The sequence below is a fragment of the Priapulus caudatus genome, unplaced genomic scaffold (assembly GCF_000485595.1).
Source record: "Priapulus caudatus unplaced genomic scaffold, Priapulus_caudatus-5.0.1 Scaffold682, whole genome shotgun sequence".
NCBI classification, from domain to species: Eukaryota; Metazoa; Priapulida; class Priapulimorpha; order Priapulimorphida; family Priapulidae; genus Priapulus; species Priapulus caudatus.
The window spans coordinates 61,645-78,474 of NW_014577743.1; the positions used below are offsets into that span (position 1 = coordinate 61,645).

The 16,830-nt window shown below is 42.6% G+C and overlaps 1 protein-coding gene across 1 annotated transcript in view; it reads left to right on the plus strand.

Annotated features, from left to right (window-relative positions):
• The first annotated feature begins 1,010 nt into the window (after positions 1 to 1,010).
• Positions 1,011 to 16,830, plus strand: part of LOC106812745 — a 25,129-nt gene continuing 9,309 nt past the window's right edge. The window contains exons 1-10 of the mRNA XM_014816708.1: positions 1,011 to 1,615; positions 2,462 to 2,591; positions 3,684 to 3,883; positions 3,989 to 4,103; positions 4,366 to 4,516; positions 4,926 to 5,096; positions 5,390 to 5,582; positions 5,860 to 6,018; positions 9,623 to 9,736; positions 10,120 to 10,272. Coding sequence (XP_014672194.1) covers positions 1,078 to 1,615; positions 2,462 to 2,591; positions 3,684 to 3,883; positions 3,989 to 4,103; positions 4,366 to 4,516; positions 4,926 to 5,096; positions 5,390 to 5,582; positions 5,860 to 6,018; positions 9,623 to 9,736; positions 10,120 to 10,272 — 1,924 coding nt within the window. The 5' untranslated portion in view covers positions 1,011 to 1,077. The remainder of the gene's footprint in view (positions 1,616 to 2,461; positions 2,592 to 3,683; positions 3,884 to 3,988; positions 4,104 to 4,365; positions 4,517 to 4,925; positions 5,097 to 5,389; positions 5,583 to 5,859; positions 6,019 to 9,622; positions 9,737 to 10,119; positions 10,273 to 16,830) is intronic.

Here is a 16,830-nt window from a genome sequence, read left to right on the forward strand (position 1 = left end):
TTTCAATTTTCAATATGCTCGCAAGCCAGTGTAACGATTTGAGAGTGCTGCGCCAAGTATGCGAATGGTCGCAGGATCCGAATCCCATCCGTTTTCTAATTATTTTCCTGTTTTCTGTATTTTTCTATCTTTTCTGCGTTAACGTATTATTTTTCCAAGTTAACGCAAATATTTACATGATTTATTTACCAACATTTTTAATAACAACAATTAATTTTCTACAACAAATTAAAAATTAAATTTTATCTAATTTTTAATAGGGTTAGGGGTTAGGGTTAGGTTAGGGCTTAGCGCGTTCGGGTTAGGGTTAGGGTTTAGGGTTAGGGTATAGGCGGTTAGGGTTAGGCGGTTAGCGGTTAGGGTTAGGGTTATCGATATATGATCGTATTAAATCGTATATATAATATCGTACAAAAGCAGACGGTTAGTTTATTATTCGCCGACTAAGATGCGCGCTGGCCATCCTAAACCGTGACTTTAAGAGAGAAAAATGCCGGCGAACGGTACGTTGACAGGAGAACAGCAGACTAATTATACTACGGTACACTACACGTAACCAGGGGGGCATAAATACATAAATTAGGATCAGGAACATTGGCTGGCGTTCCTCCATAATAATATACTGCTGCTTGATAGTTTTCATGGCAAATAAAAGTGCTTGGAAATTAAGTTGTAAGAAGCATAATTGGTTTTAAGAAGCAAAGCGGCTACGTTCAGCTAGTACATAAAATAAACAAGTAATAGTTTCTCCACAAGGTTTCTCCTATCTATGTCTCGCCATGACAGTTGCCGCTTACGCACATTTAAATTTAGAATTGACAGAGATGTAAATATAAACAATTCATAAGACCTATAGATGCTATACTGAACAATTTTACACACAATTATTTTATTGCAAAGAAAAGTTATTTGACATAATCATTCAATGCGTTTTATGCTCAGTATAATTATTTAATTATAATTATCGTCTACGTCGGGACCCTACACAGACGAATTTTCACCAAGCAAAACATGTCTGGTTGACTGGTTGAGTTCTCTTTGAAACTCAAGTGTTTACGTTGCTCAAAGGATAACGCTATGTCGGTGGGGAGCAACGACACATCACAGTGGCTGTCCGTCACCGAGGAGACGCTCTTTCTTCACGATGGGTTGATGCGAGTTACCGATCTGGTGGAGATTCCACCAGCCGTTTCAGCAGCACTTGGAAAACTCCAGGACGCTGCCTTAATAACATTCGATACCAAGAGCCCTAGCGATCTAGCCGACAGAATCAAGGCTCTATGCGGGCAGCAGAATAACGAGTACACGCGTCTGCTAGAGTACAGGGTCAGCGCGCTAAAGGGGCTATGGCGAGCGCAACAGCAATGTGTCGTTGACGATCAGAATTCGCGCGGCGCCACCAGTAACAACGAAGAAGCGGTGGCACTGCTGAAGAAACAGGGCCTGTTGCCTCAGGGCGATGGCAGCCAATTCTCATCGCGGCTCAGTCTGCTGCTCCTCTTCCCACTACTGCAGTCGCAGAGCAATCTTGACAGCGCCCTCTGTGGGACGACAGCAGAACTATTGCTCGCCTGCTTGCGCGAGTGTGCTCCGCTAAGCTTGATGAAGGAGCCAGGTTAATAAATTACAACTTGCAAACTTTGTCCTGTGTAGCGATAGTGATTCACCAGGTCCTGATCTTACTGTATAAAAGTTGTGGAGATTCTGCCTCACTCCAAATATTCAGATATCTCTACAAGCTACGAATTGATGGCTATATATTTATGTCCACAAACAATCCTCAATTAGTTGTTCATTGAATACAGCTCCACAAGCAGTTATTATCACATGTTTATGAGTGAGCAGTGATTTAATAGCAAGCATGTGTAATGAGAGATCAATATTTTCTAGGTGGTTGCTTTATTCAGGGTTTGGCTTCAGCATGCAAGCAGCGCTCATAGGGTCTATGTCCTCCAGGGTACTGCCGGAACGTACCCTGGGTATGGTTCGGTATACCAGAACGCACCCTGGTAACTATCAGATATGGTTAGGGTTAGGGAGTAGGCGTAGGCGACTCGCTAGACTCGTTAGTGGAGTAGGCGAGGTACTGTCTGGCATATTAGATAGTACCAGGGTACGTTCCGGTATACCGGACCATACCCAGGGTACGTTCCGGCAGTACTTGGGGGCACATAGACCCTCTCAGCGCAAGCAGCCATTTCAAATAATAGTACATAAAGCTTTGAATTAATGTTACCATTGTATTGAGAATGATAATTTCTCTGATATGCTTACTGATAGGCAGAAGTAACACAGTGCCTCACCATCACTCATAGCAATTGCTCTTTATGTACTACTGTTTCTCTGGGCAGAAGTCATCCATAAAGATGTTGTTTCTACTCAATTCGTACAACTTCACTGAAAAGGAATATAAAACGTGCGTGTAACAATGGCACGATGTTGTTGGGTGTTATTTCTTCAGCTGATTGCTTGAGTGGACTGGAGAACTTGCTGTGTTCGTGGCTGGGAGAGAACGGGCAGCAGTGTCGTGCTAGGAACGATGCTGAGCGGGAGTGCTTGGTCTCCGCCGTCGTGGCTCTCGCAAGCGGAAGGTAGGATGCTAGATTGCTCTGAGATGATTCCCTGATGTTGGGAAGCCATCCCTAATATATGTATATAGGCACTACATCAATAAAACATCAGATGCTTTAGGAAACTAGCATCTACCTCTTGGCTGCCTTACTAATATGGGATCAGGACCACGTAAGATTTAAAGGCATAATATTAATAAGCCCAATGCTTATGCAATGTTGACGAATGCTAGAGTAACTGGCACCTTGTGTAGTTAATAATTACATTACCTTATAGCCAAACGCGTATCAGTTTGTCCAATATCACTGCTGGTTACATTACAAACAAGACTTGAAATCGGTTGTGGATATGTATCAACGTATCATTTACGTGCCGTAAATGTCATCCAGGAGTCAAGCGATGACGTAAACATTTGTGCGGCCTGTATGTTTTCGACGACAGATGAAATGGAGGTGTCAGCGGTGTAACAACGGCCACGGACTAAACATGGAAATAGCGTAAAACACACGTACTAATCACGGACGCACGTGGACAGCCCTGACAAAAAGTTCCTTATCACGAGCGTCCATGTTTACGAAATTACTGATGATAGCATTGCGTACGGCCGAGCATGCGTGCGAAAATGTCCGGTGCACTATAAATCTGTATCACACCCGCTTCGCGGCAGCTTTTTGAAAGTGTGGCCAACTTATTTTTGGACTGCGGATTTTAATTAGACATTTCTTAGTAATCAGCACTGATATTGGACAAACTAATACGCGTTTGGCTATAAGGTAATGTACTTATTAACTACACAAGAGGCCAGTTGCTCTAGCATTCATCAACATTGCATAATTAATGGACCTATTATTCCTTTAATCAGCAGTGCTGAATATACACTTTTCAATTATATTACTGTCTAGAATGCAAGTTATATGTATCTGTGCGTGCGTGCGTGGGTACGTGCGTGCATGTGTGGGTGCATGCCTGTGTGTGCGTGCGTGTGCGTATCCTTGTGCATGTGCGTGTGTCTATACGTTCGTACCTGTTTGAGATGATAGGATATCTGATTACCTTACAGTACTGTTATTGAGTACATGTATCTGATCTACGCAATTCCTGCATACTGTCAGGGGCACTGTGAAGACGATTCTGCACACTGTGCATCTACTGCAGAACATGGAATGCCCCCTGCAGGCGGTTCCAGTCGGTGACATTCTTAGGAAACTTTTGGCACTAGAGGGTGGTCCAGGTGTCGCATGTGCTGTACTTGGAAGCAAGCACATTCTCACCTGGGGCGTGGAGGACCTCCTGGGCAGAGATACGTCTGCAGGTACCTTACTCTTCGCTGATTATTCATTACCAGGAGCTGTGGTGTGAGAAATTGTTAGCGCTAGAAATATGATCATGGGATCATGGTTGCATACGTCTTATTCAGTTCCAGGTGGTGAGATACGGAGGAGCATTACGTGTGATGATCGCTTCCTATTTGTGACGAATGGCGCTGGTAAAGGCCTAGCCAAGATAGGCATGGGACTGCAGGGTACACTGAGGTGCATAGCTAAATAACCAGTGTCACCGACTGAACTCTTAAGAATATGCAAACAAACCTAGTGTGAAGGATGATACCTTCAGTGTTCGTAGATGTCAGTGTATTCCAAGCTTACAGTATGGTTCTTATAGCTGTTGTTAATCATTATCGATATAATTCCACATTTTAATATTTATATATTTCACTATACGTTGGATGTAAGCAGAGTAATCTGCCGCTTAGCAGCCCTAATTTACAGCTTGAGTCGTTGATGCCCATTTCAGGGGCTTAGTATATTCGCGCAACACAGAAATCGGTCCAGGCTACATAGCCTGGGCCAGTGGAACGTTGCTGTACCGACCGTGTCGGTTCGACCAGTACAACCAGATGGAGACGGACGACTTTGCTCAGATCATTAGTCCGATCACGATGGAGGTAATTGAAGCCTTTGGCATACGTTTACGCCGTAGCCTTTCCTTGTAATGACCCAACTTAGGGTTGCGTGGATAATTCAGTGAATGATTCTGTCGGATATTTCAGTTGTATATTTTAAATTTGGATGGGCAGTTGAGACCCTTAGAGACCTCCAACCTAAAGTGGAGTAAGTTTTGTACTATCAACCTCTTGTTTTGTTGGATGTAGTATCAACATTAAAAGCTATGGTGTGTTAGCTATGCAGTATGAAGAAAAACTTTCTTCTCGTAACAGGATTGCTATGAGATAGCACAATTTGTGATGCATTGCAATGCAGCGGCTACCGCATATCTAATAAAAAACCAAGGTATAAGCTTACTGAATCGTTGCTGATAGTTGTCTCATTATACCACTTAATTTTGGTTTCTAGCCAATAGGTATAGTGAAGAAGGTTGATTGGAGCATGGACATTATGCCTTTCGTAAACACGGTCCAGTTCTGCAGCGATGGAATCTACTTCTACTGGTTATGGATTGCCGCTGTAGTGTCCGATCGCAATGCCTCTCCGGCAGCTGTTCACTTAGATGTATTTAAGCTGGAGGTGGGTCATTCTTGCACCGCCCATTATCCAAATTCTCACTTTTTTCTTGGATACGTTTCACAGTCAAGTATGCGTCGTTTGTTTGTGCATGCGTAGGTGCATTTAAGCGCGCACATTCACATGTGCATTTTGATATGCTTGCGTGCATTCGTGTGTGTAGTTTCACGCGCGTGTGTTCTCGTGCGTACATGTGTTTGTGCGTCTGTGTGATGGTGTTAGGTTGTGCCTGCACACATGGGTAAGTTGGGTGCACTCAGTTTCTCACCATTTCCTATGCTGCTTTAAACTCGCAGGCTTCAACAGGAGTCCTGCAGCAGGTGAAACCGACAGTGACTCTACAGAAGAAGGACGAAATCTCAGGAAAGACGACGAACGAGAGCCTGCTCGCACGCTTCCGACCTTACCGCTCCTATGCAGCTGTCGCAGCCTCCCTCACAGGCCTCGGAAGCACCGTCTCTGCTGCCAGCGCCACCTCTAGGGAGGATAGTGAGTGTTTATATTGTTTTTATTTGTAGCAGTTTCTGCATCATGCGCGAGAATGAGTGAGGTGTTGTTGTGGTCACTAGTCCGAATGACAAGTGATATTGAGATTTCAATTTGAGTATTTTAGAATAAAAGTTGTGTTAGTTTTTAAGTTAATCGAAAGTCGGAGCTGCTTAATCAGCTACTACTCTAGCAATTATCATCGGCTACTATTACCACCACTATCCGAGCGATCGCGGATGCACGCGCGTATGTCTCACGATGTGCTCGTGGTTTGCAGGCAGTACAAGCTGTGGCATCGCCATGAAGACACTCATGAAGGCACCGATCTTCACCGACGGGAGCCTGGTCGTCGTACTGACCCCGGTGCCGGGAACCGCCAACCAGAGCGCCACTCGCTCGCTGTTCGGCAGTGGCAGCGGTCTCGCTGGCCTCAGATGTACGTGTCTCGCGAACCTTACACATACATAATATTTTGAAATAATCGAATTTACTCTCAACTGTTATTTGCATCTTTAGGGACAAAAACAACATTGTAGGGCCTACGTAGTGCCACACACATTAATTCTGTTTATCAATTAATTAATTGTTGACAGACTTGTTTCCAAGTTCATCACATGGGTGCAGCTATATTTCGGTTATCACAGGGTCAAATGCTGTAAATTTATGGTACAATATACTGAATATGTCATTTGCAGAAAGAAGCATACAGACATGCTATTATATAGAACTTATATAGACCCAGTTACACGACAAACACCAATAATATATTACTATATAGGTTAAAGGAGAAAATGTTTAATATATTTTGCATTTATGTGCTAATTGCTATGGAAGGACGCCAGCACGCTATATGGAAGGAAACCGGCAGGCTATGAAAGGAAGCAGGGCTCGAATTAACCGACGGCACCGACGGCAATTGCCGTCTGTGCCCCTATCAATCGCTGTACTGCCCCTGAAAATCCAACCCGACCGACGGCCGTGACCTGCCTCGCCCTTTTCTGTAATTGCCGTCGGTGCCTCTGGCTAGACTGGTTCGCGGCCGCACTGTTTGTCGCAGAGCGTGTACATTGTCTAGCAGAGCGTGAGGCCAGATACCAGTCTACCCTTCGGCAAAAACAATAACCGTAAACGTGGCTTGCTGCCAACCGCTGCCAGTAGACGATTGATAAATCCTGTATAGAACACGAATATTTAAATGCTGCACATCGACTGGGCCCGCACGCGATTCAAAGCGCGGGAAACAACGCTCGCGCAAGAATGGCCAGCTGTGATCCGTATGGTGTGTAGCTTGCTAAGTGCAATAAATTTAGAGAAATTTTAGTAGAATTCATACGATGACACAAAGTTTTTCATAACAATGGTCTGGGTCTGGGCTAGTGAAAGTTAGGTCAGGGCTAGTAGTTTTCCTCAGTTACTAGCCCGATGGTCTAGTGAAATAAAAAGTAAACGTTGAACCCTGTTACTGTACTTCCATTAGCAGAGGTTGATATATTAATTTGTTATGAGTTTTCCTTTATTTTACAAAGGTGCCCCTTGGTGCCCTTCTCAAATTGTGAGAGTTGCCTTGATGCCTTTTAAAATTGCCTCGGTGCCCATCCATTTTGGAGAAAATTCAAGGCAATTTCTCACATGCCCCAAAAAAATTGCCTTGCCCCTCTCGTCACTTAATTCGAGGCCTGAAAGGAAGCATAAACATCTGTTGTTATTTGTCCTGAGTTACTCTATCAATTCCTCCCTCCCTCCCTCCCCACTTACTTAGTTGCAAATGTATCTCAGTATCTGGCAGCGTCGACCCCCTTGTATCGTAGGTCCATGCCACACTTGCTGACCCTGTTGCGAACAATTAAGGGCTATAGTAGGAACTAGAGCTAGTTTGTTAATTAATAATTGGCCCAAGCATATGACCTCCAATTTCACACTGGTGATGGGTTTCCTTCCCATCACACTATACACCGAATATTGAGAGCATAGGTCGAGCCGTTCAGATTTGTGCCGCAATTCCGTATTTCCTCCTATACCGAGCTAAAAATGTTCCAAAGACGCCACGTTAATGTGTTGTTATGCTGCAATTTACCATTTATAGGCATTTACCTGTGACGTTCTGGATTCTGTAGATTGGAAAGGTACCCTGAAGTGGAGAGAGTTGCTGCTCGAATACCCAGCGAAGCACACCTTAAAAACAAACATTCATGGTAGCCCTCTTCAGTCTACTGCACTTCACCTGAACAAAAAAGGGTTAGAATCTCTTGGAAACCTATTCGATCAACTGGTTAGGGCATTATCATCAAAAGCAACAGGTGATTTTGACTGTTAGAAGTACTATGTTTGTCATAGAATGAGTTAGGTATTATGTTAAGTAAGAATGCATACCCGTGAAGCTGCTGATTACGCTCCATATGATATGGAAGATCGCCGATATAAACGTGATTGCATATGAAGGACTGATGTACGACACCAGCATTGGCACCAGCATCAGAGTGTACAGCAAATAAAACGTGTAGTTCACAAGTGGTCCAAAGTTTAGGTATGGCAGCAGCAGCATCGATGCTGCCACACACACTGAAATAACGAAAATGTACTCGTTTAGTTATGAATATAAATACACATTTTATCAAGAGCCCATTAACCCCAGAGCGTACAACACTGAAATAGGAAAACCATGGTGTCGTTTCAGCAAAATTAATAACGTTTACCTACCTTATTTTGATACTTCTCTACCGGAATATTATGCAGGAGTCATAGCTAGCCAATATAAGATCAACCGCTTGTCTCTACGATGTTCCTATGCCGAGATATAAAGCGATAAAAATCGAGTACTTCTAGGTAATCCTAGCGCCATATCACCCACTAACACGCCTCTCGCACGTTTAGTGACTGCTAATGTTGCTTCGACAAAGCTCGTATGTTTCCGTCGTTCATTGATAAATGAGATGAATCATATGGATGAATGAACAAAGTTCAAGGGACTTTGGGTAGACACCTACTGTGCCATTTTCTGTTGTCGTTGTTGATCAGAATGTAGCACTGCACTATTACACGCGCCGGATAGGCAGTTAGTTGGCTGACTGTCATTATAATGTTGTACACATTCTCCCCAAGTGGAATCCATGTTCACGCACTTGTCACCAACGATGTATGTTGCAACATTGTCCAGCCATTCAGTAAGAAAGATAGCATATCGCGTAGAACTCCCCATCGTGTTTTTTTCGTACAGACGGCAAAATCTATCGCACAAGTCATCTACTAAGTTTTTGCCGTTGATAATTTCATGAAGTCTATACATTTCTTTCTAGCTGAGCTCCATTCAATTCGTGCACTTTTTCAACCGAGTCCCAGATAGCCGAATAAAACTCGTCACTGTGATCCTGCTTCTCTTGTCTTAAACGCGTTGTAATATAATTTACTTGCTCCTGCGATAGTGTTGCTGATTTAACATTCGTTTTCCTTCTACTATCTCTTCTCACATTTCCAGTCGCAGCCATGACTCAAACTACACCGTTTACTACAGCTAGCACACCTTACACATCGTCGAGAGCTTGTGACCAGTAGTAGTTCATGTTTATTATTATTATTATTAAATCTTTATTGCATGTAATTCAAAAATAAATACATGTACCGAAGACTGTATATATGTACTGAAAAATCTGATAGATGCAATAGTGTTTAGCAGTTAAAATAATAAAATTCCTGAGTGATATGAAACAGCGCTATACAACGTGAAGGCAAAAATATAAACAAAAACGACAGTACATTCTGTACAAGTGTGTTCTTGATGTCGTCGTATGGATGCAAATTACACATCATCACGAGCGCATCGCTAATAGTTTACGTGATTTGGATGTGATCGTAAAAAATCATTTCGATCAATTTTTTCTCGATGTTTAATGTCAAACACATCTATAGTTTGCCTAATAGCTGATAGTTTACGTGCTTTTGATATGATCGTAAAAAATCATTTTGATCGATTTTTTCGCGATGTCTTTAATGTCGGACACGTCGATAGTTTGCCTCGTCGATAAATTTTCCCCTCGTGGTTGCAGCGTTGGCGATAAACATGATGTACAGCGTGTCGGAGGGGCAGTTCATTAGTCGTACGGAGCTAGCCGATGCGCCCACCTGCTCACTCGCGCGAGGCACCACCACATCTAGTCTAGGTGAGTGTTCTACACTACAGCTCAGGATGTCACACTGTATGGTCATTGCACTCGTCCAGAAATGCAAAAAGGGCTCATTCGGGTACGGTGCCTATTGGCCAGCCGGAGTTGTGCTATTCGGTTATCGCACCACTGAGAAAATACGAAAACTATTGCTTCAGTTTGTGTAGATGCCCTTTCAGTCGTAATATTGCCGTACTCTAGAGTAACCACTTTTGATCAGAAATGCAGAAAAATATCATTTTTGCGTAGTATAAATCACATCGCCCGAATCGTCGCGCCGTACACTAGTCGCACTCTTGACCGGGAAAAAAAAAGAGAAAACGTAAAATTTGTCGACGCTTCAGTTTTGCGCATGCACTAACACTTCTCGTTGTTGCCAGGTGTCTGCTTCGACATGCACAACAACCAGATCTGGTGCTGCTCGGGCGACTGGGTCGACCAGTTCTTTAACCCGAGCCATCAGGCGGCGCACCACATCTGCAAGCAGCTAGGACTGCCCGTCGGTCAGTACCGGCGTCCGGACGACACCTGCAGTAAGTCATTGACCTGTACCCGCGAGAGAAAGTGCCCCAATCTGTGGCGAATCGGTACTCTTGTAAACAAAAACTGATTTTAGTGGAAAAAACATGTTGTCTTTTTGACTGCAGGCGATCAGCTGGCCATATTTAACTGGTGAATGGTTCATTCAAGGGTGAATGATATTATTTTGTTGGGGGTGATTGAAACTTGATTTTCGTGATAAAGACTCGAGGGAGAATGACACTGAAATAGTTTAAGAAGCTCTCCCCTACATGGTATGGCTCTCCCCTACATGGTATGGCTCTCCCCTACATGGTATGGCTCTCCCCTACATGGTATGGCTCTCCCCTACATGGTATGGCCATCCCCTACATGGTATGGCTCTCCCCTACATGGTATGGCTCTCCCCTACATGGTATGGCTCTCCCCTACATGGTAGAGATTGACCTTCAGTGCATTACCTGAACTCTACAGGTACGCAATTTAGCAGCCTTGAACTCTCTAGCACCTATGTGTATTCTAGTACCTAACTACCTAGTTGAGAACAATCTAATTACTAATGCTTTATTTTGACACGCCTTGCAGGTTAGGCCCTTGTGCGGCTTTGTGAGATGGCTGTACCATATACGCTTGCATAAGTCAAAATGAACGATATTGAATGGAAGAAACCAGTAATACTTTACAGCGTGTTTAATACATAGCTTTTCTGGAAAGAAATTTCATTCAATTCAAATTCAAATCTATTGTTAACCTTTTTACAACTCTTAATTCCCGTACTCCCACTCATGAGTCTTCCAATCTATTCGCTAGATACTTAACGGTATTTTTATGTGCAATGCCACCCATTACATCTGATATCCAGTTTTGGATTAATCCCTGAGTTTGTGTTATTCCAAAAAAATAGGAAGTCTGTTTTTCCAAGATGGCAAGGATAAAATATTATCATTGAGCCAAAAATTATTAAATGGAATGCAATTCTCCATAACTTAATGTGCTTCCATGTATAGCCTGTACCTCTTCCTGAAACTGACTAAGGCCGAATCGTCAGTCATATATAAAAGCTTGACCGTGAACTGCCTTTGCCATGTCATTAACATAAATCAGAAATAACAGGACGCTCGAGCCAAATCGAGCCTTGTGGTAACTCAACATGCAATAGGGTCCCTTATTAGAGAAGGTTATACCCTACATCAGTTATTGTAGCTTCTACAGAGAGATAAGCACCCGAACCATTTTACAGTCCTAATTCCATCTGCATAATTTTAAGCTTGCTAGTAGAATGTTTATGTCAACATATATCAAAAGCTTTTGTAAGATCTAAAACTAAAAATCATACCCAGATAGATTTCCTTGTCCGAACTCAATTACGAATAATATCATTAGATAAATTAAACTTGTGTCAGTTGAGAAAATTTATTAAAGCCAGTATTGGAACTCGTACAGCAATGAATCTTCATATTTAAATATTTCTACGTTATAGGCTTCAGCTATTCGCTCCTTGAAAACTTTGCGAACATGACCACTTAAATTGACACAGCCTATATAGTTTCCCGGTTTCTGTTGCTATTTTCAATGTACGAAGCACCCTTCGAAGCTCATGGTCATCAGAGGATTTTTCCTTGGATGAATGACATGTTGATATCACATGTTAAGAGCTAAGTCAATATAACACGTTGATCCATCTTTTATAAGATTTGCGGGAATATATGCTAACCCAATAGCCTTACCAGTTACTGTTATTAATGTTTTCAGGCACCCTGTACCTCTTCTCTCCCACCGTGTAAAAGTAAATAAATTTTCTACTATCACCTTTGTCCCTAGATAATAATATAATTTAACGCAGTGTTAGAGGTAGGTAAGCCGTCGTTCTTTCAGCCCTTTTTGGCGTTTGGTTAGGGTTAGGGTTAGGGCTGGTTTAGGGTTAATGGTGGGTAGGGATAGGGTTAAGGGTCTACTCACCTAAACTCTCAATGTCGTGGAATTTATCCGCACATGCGCTTAATTTCAACTGCGCCATCCTAGCGACCTGCTATCTTTGTCTCGTTAACGTATGCAGAAAGAGCGAATGGACTCGCCGGGGTACCCGTAGCCATCGTAGACATTCCAAAATACGCTACCTACGCCGGTAGCCACTGCCTAATTTAGAAAGACTAATCTCATCATACAGTCCCTTCCTCTTGTGGTAGGAAAAGTCGTTCACCAAAGGTTATGAGCACACTGTGAAATACTTATTAAAATATTTGCACAATTGATTCAAAATGCTTCAAAATGTCAAAAGCAACTCATCGAATCCGCTGAGCGTCCATATTTCAAGCCGGTTACGGAGATGACCTGTACCATATATTTGGCTAAAGTCAATAAGATTGACTAATCGGCGTCAACTAAACTCAAATTCACAGAGGTATAGCCAAGACATGTGCGTATAGGTATTAAATAGCTATTACTGCAAAAGATCTCGCCGACCGCTCTAAATTCATACCTTACTACTAAGCTGTGAAATATTTGAGTTTTTGCACTCACGAATGCGGCAACAATTATCGTCATGACTATCCTGCACGAATTAGTTTATCGACGCAGAAGCATAATGTCAGTATGAATTAAATTTTTAATATTCAAGATTACCTATAGACCACATGTCTGAGCTATGACTCTCTGTGAATATTGAGTTTTTATATGTACGGCACGGATTAAGTCAATAATTTGCAAATAATGGTACCGTAATCTCCCGCTACGGCTTGAACGGCCGATCGCATGCTGAATGGAAGCCGCTGCTGTTCAAGAAATAGATATGATGTCGCAGATAGAGACCTATGTCATTTCCGGTAAATGTGGGGGTAGCCCATTTAAAAACTGCGACAGTGGGTTTTTTAAGTCTTCGTTGTTCATCTTCACGAGAAACAAGTTGATGTGACTCTAACAGAATTGTGCAAAAAAACTGCTTTTCAAGCGAGACATCTGGCCGTTTCCCCACTGTTTCCACCATATGCCTATGCCGTCTTCGTTCCTCCTGGACCTATTGCTGGTTAGCCAATACTTCCTCTGCCTCGTCTCGAGCTAACGGCAGCTCAAAGAATGATCGATTTTTTTGTCACTTGAAAGACTGGGATTGGCGGCATCCAAAACACCAATACATTCCTTGGGCAACTGAATGCGCGCGTGGCATGAGCGGGCGTTACTAATACGGTTTGTTTTCAATTGGCGGCTCGAAATCTGACATCGGTCAAAATAGTTCAAAACGTTCCCGGATGTTCCGCGCGCACATCTATACCAGACTCAAGTACGATGATTCCTTATTTTCATCCATAACTCTTCAAAGTCTGCCATAATTTTGTTAGGGTCATTTTGTGGTCTGCAACCTTTCCGTATAGGTAAAGTAGCCGCTGAGAGGGTCTATGTCCCCAGGGTACTGCCGGAACGTAATCCCTGGGTACGGTCCAGGTATACCGGAACGTACCCAGGTAGCTATGTAATATGCGGACAGTACCTCGCGCTACTCACTAAACGAGTCTAGGGAGTCGCCTACGCCTAACTCCCTATACTTCTTAACCCGGCCTACACTCTAAGACCCTAACCCTAGACCCGTGCCTAACTAAACCCTAATCCAGAAAACACCGCCACGGCCTAAACTCAACCCTAGATCCTAACCTAACCAATATCTAAATAGTGACCTATGGATACGTTCCGGCAGTACCTGCTTCGGTGACATAACCATGAGCGTAAGTGCCTTTGCTTCTTAATTTATTTTGATACTTTTGTTACTAAGCAATTCTAAAATACCCTGTATTGAAATTAACATTACTTACTCCTCTTATGAAAGCAGTAATTTTCTATCTGGTTTCCAGAATAAGCATCCCTATCTCACACATCAAACCATGGCTCAGTTCTTGTTTAGATACATAATGTAACCCAAACCCTAAAAGTAGTGAAGGGGTTACATTATTACCCCCTAGTCCTGCTCTGGTTTGGGTTCACATTTATGTATTTATTCTTTGTTTATATCTAACTGTAATAGGGCGACAAGTGTGATTTAGATCAGTGTTAGATTTGTAACGGCTGGTTTGATTGGCCAGCTTGTCCAATTTACAACGCTAGGCCTCAGCTGTCCAATCTAAGAAGTTACCCGGCTAGAGAGAATAGTAATCAATAAAATTGAAAATAGACTAATGTCAGCAGCTTAGTATGCCAAATTTATTCTATTACCCTTTGCTTATGATGAGCATGCTGGTATAGATAAATTGATGCTCGACTGCCGACTATCAGAGCTGCAAATTTTACAAAATAAGCAAGTAAGTGTACTAAGCCAGTTATTTTCTTCGTGGCTAGTGGTTTTGTAATCGCCACTCTTAAAACGATATTGCGTATCCACCAATCGAAATCTACCTCTTGTATAGAGTAAACCAAATCACAGATTGCCATAACAAATGTGTAGCGTGGGCAACCGGTCCATGTAGGGGGCGCCATCTATAGCTCCACCAGCAATCCAAAGCAGTCCACTGATCATAAGAATTCGTAGAGTGAATGGCACTACGGCACCTATAGAGGCTGATAACAGTAAGCGTCACGCGTTCTTTAAGTTGCACCTAACTTCGTCGTCTCTAGAAAGCCTTTTTTGGGCATACTTTTCGCGCGAAATTTCGGCACTAGAGTGCGCAATAATTACATATGCACAGCAAGGTGGATGCCCTTCGTGGACGTCGGAGTAAAGCATTAGAAGTGAAAGATTAATTTTGTTTGATTCGTGACACTTCCGTCAGTGGCGTAGCCACGTCATCGCGGTTGGCTGTTTTTTGTGTATAAAATGTGTTCAGCATAACTTGTAGAAAATTCGCAATCATAGAGCTGGGCAAAAGTTGTCGAGGGGTAGCATAGAGCATGAAATCTTTATTTATTTAAACAGTGATATAAAGTGGTAATGTTTTGTAGTGCAGTACAGTGTGAGTATTTTATAATTAATATCTGTTCGATGCTTATCAGGCCTGCAGCCTCATGGACGGCCTGCTACTGTATAGCAGCCCTATTAGGATCTTTGGTGACTTGGCGTCTTCGGAATGGCACATCTGGACCACTGAGCTGTAATAACTCCTGTTTATATACAGTCCCAGTGGAGTAACAGCTAATTCATATGTGCTTCAAGACAATACAACACATAGATAGACTGTAGATGCCAATAATGTAATACAACATTATTATTTTACTTTGGCTGGTGACATATGAAGTCGTAATAGACATGGCAACTGCTTGCGTTTTCACGAACGGCTTGGCACGAGCAAAGGGCACCCGGCAGTTAGATGCATATATGATTTAATGACTAGAGCAACTTAGGATATGACTAAACTAGGCACTTAAAAAAAAAGAAAAAACCCTACCCTAACCCCTAACCTAATCCAAACCCTTAAACCTAAGCCTAAACCTAAAAAACTACAAAAAAACTAAAAAAAATTAAATTAAATTAAAGTGCCTTAGTAGTCATACATATGCATCTAACTGCCGAGTGCCCAAGGGGCGGGTCGCTTTGGGTTGATGCACGATATACAATATAGTACAAGACAGATGTGGGGGGACAGAAGATTGTGGCTGCATGATGGTTTCTAGCGATCAGTCGGTGGTCCCGGTTTGGTGCTTTTCCTGCCTTATGCAGGGGGCCAGGGCACTCCCTACTCCCAGAGTTAGGACGCAATTTGTCCCATGCGCATTAATTGTTAACTGGACTTGCGGGCAAGTACTTTTCACACAGCGGGTGTGGATTCCTGGAGTTTCTTGACAGTTAATTGTATTAGTGCCTCTAGTGTAACACATCAAAAATGAGATCGACAAATTACATTGTGATTATTGGGGCTACTATGATCGGACGGCTTCTCTTGCCCCCTGCCGGCCATGCGTCTATGAGTCGTGCGGCGGCGACAGTTAATACAGTTAAATTGTGCACAGCAAGTGTAGGCCCCCCCCCCCTACGCATAGATACGAATTTAAATGTAACCCAATTTGGGTTTGGGTTACCCAATATATATTTATAGGATATATATATTATCAGGATATATATATATAGTATATACATATATATTATATATATATTATATATATATATAAGTGTAGGCGGACACTTGTGTTGGTTTACATTTAGTTATTGTATCTAGTGCGGCATACAGCACGTACCTACGCGGATTGCGAGACAGCTCTTGCCACTGTCAATCACGTAGGATATAAGAGGTCGTGCATAAATGTAAAGAACGCAATGGTTGAGGTTTGGTGTGACTCTGTTGTGCTCGTAAATTTGGGATCTGCCTTTTCAGAGTTGGACGTTCGTACGTATAACTTTTTATTCTCGCTGTTGTATCGCTTCCGTAGATATAGACGGCAATTATCAGGGGTTAATAATGACAAAACTTTGTCATTATTAACCCCGTGCAATATGTATATCGCATCTGCTGTGTGAGCGCGAATCCCGCGAATAGGCCTCGTAGCACTATTATAATAATAATAATATATATATGTGTTTGAGTGTGTGTGTGTGTGTGTGTGTGGTGTTGTGTGTGTGTGTGTGTGTGTGTGTGTGTGTGGTGTGTTGTGGTGTG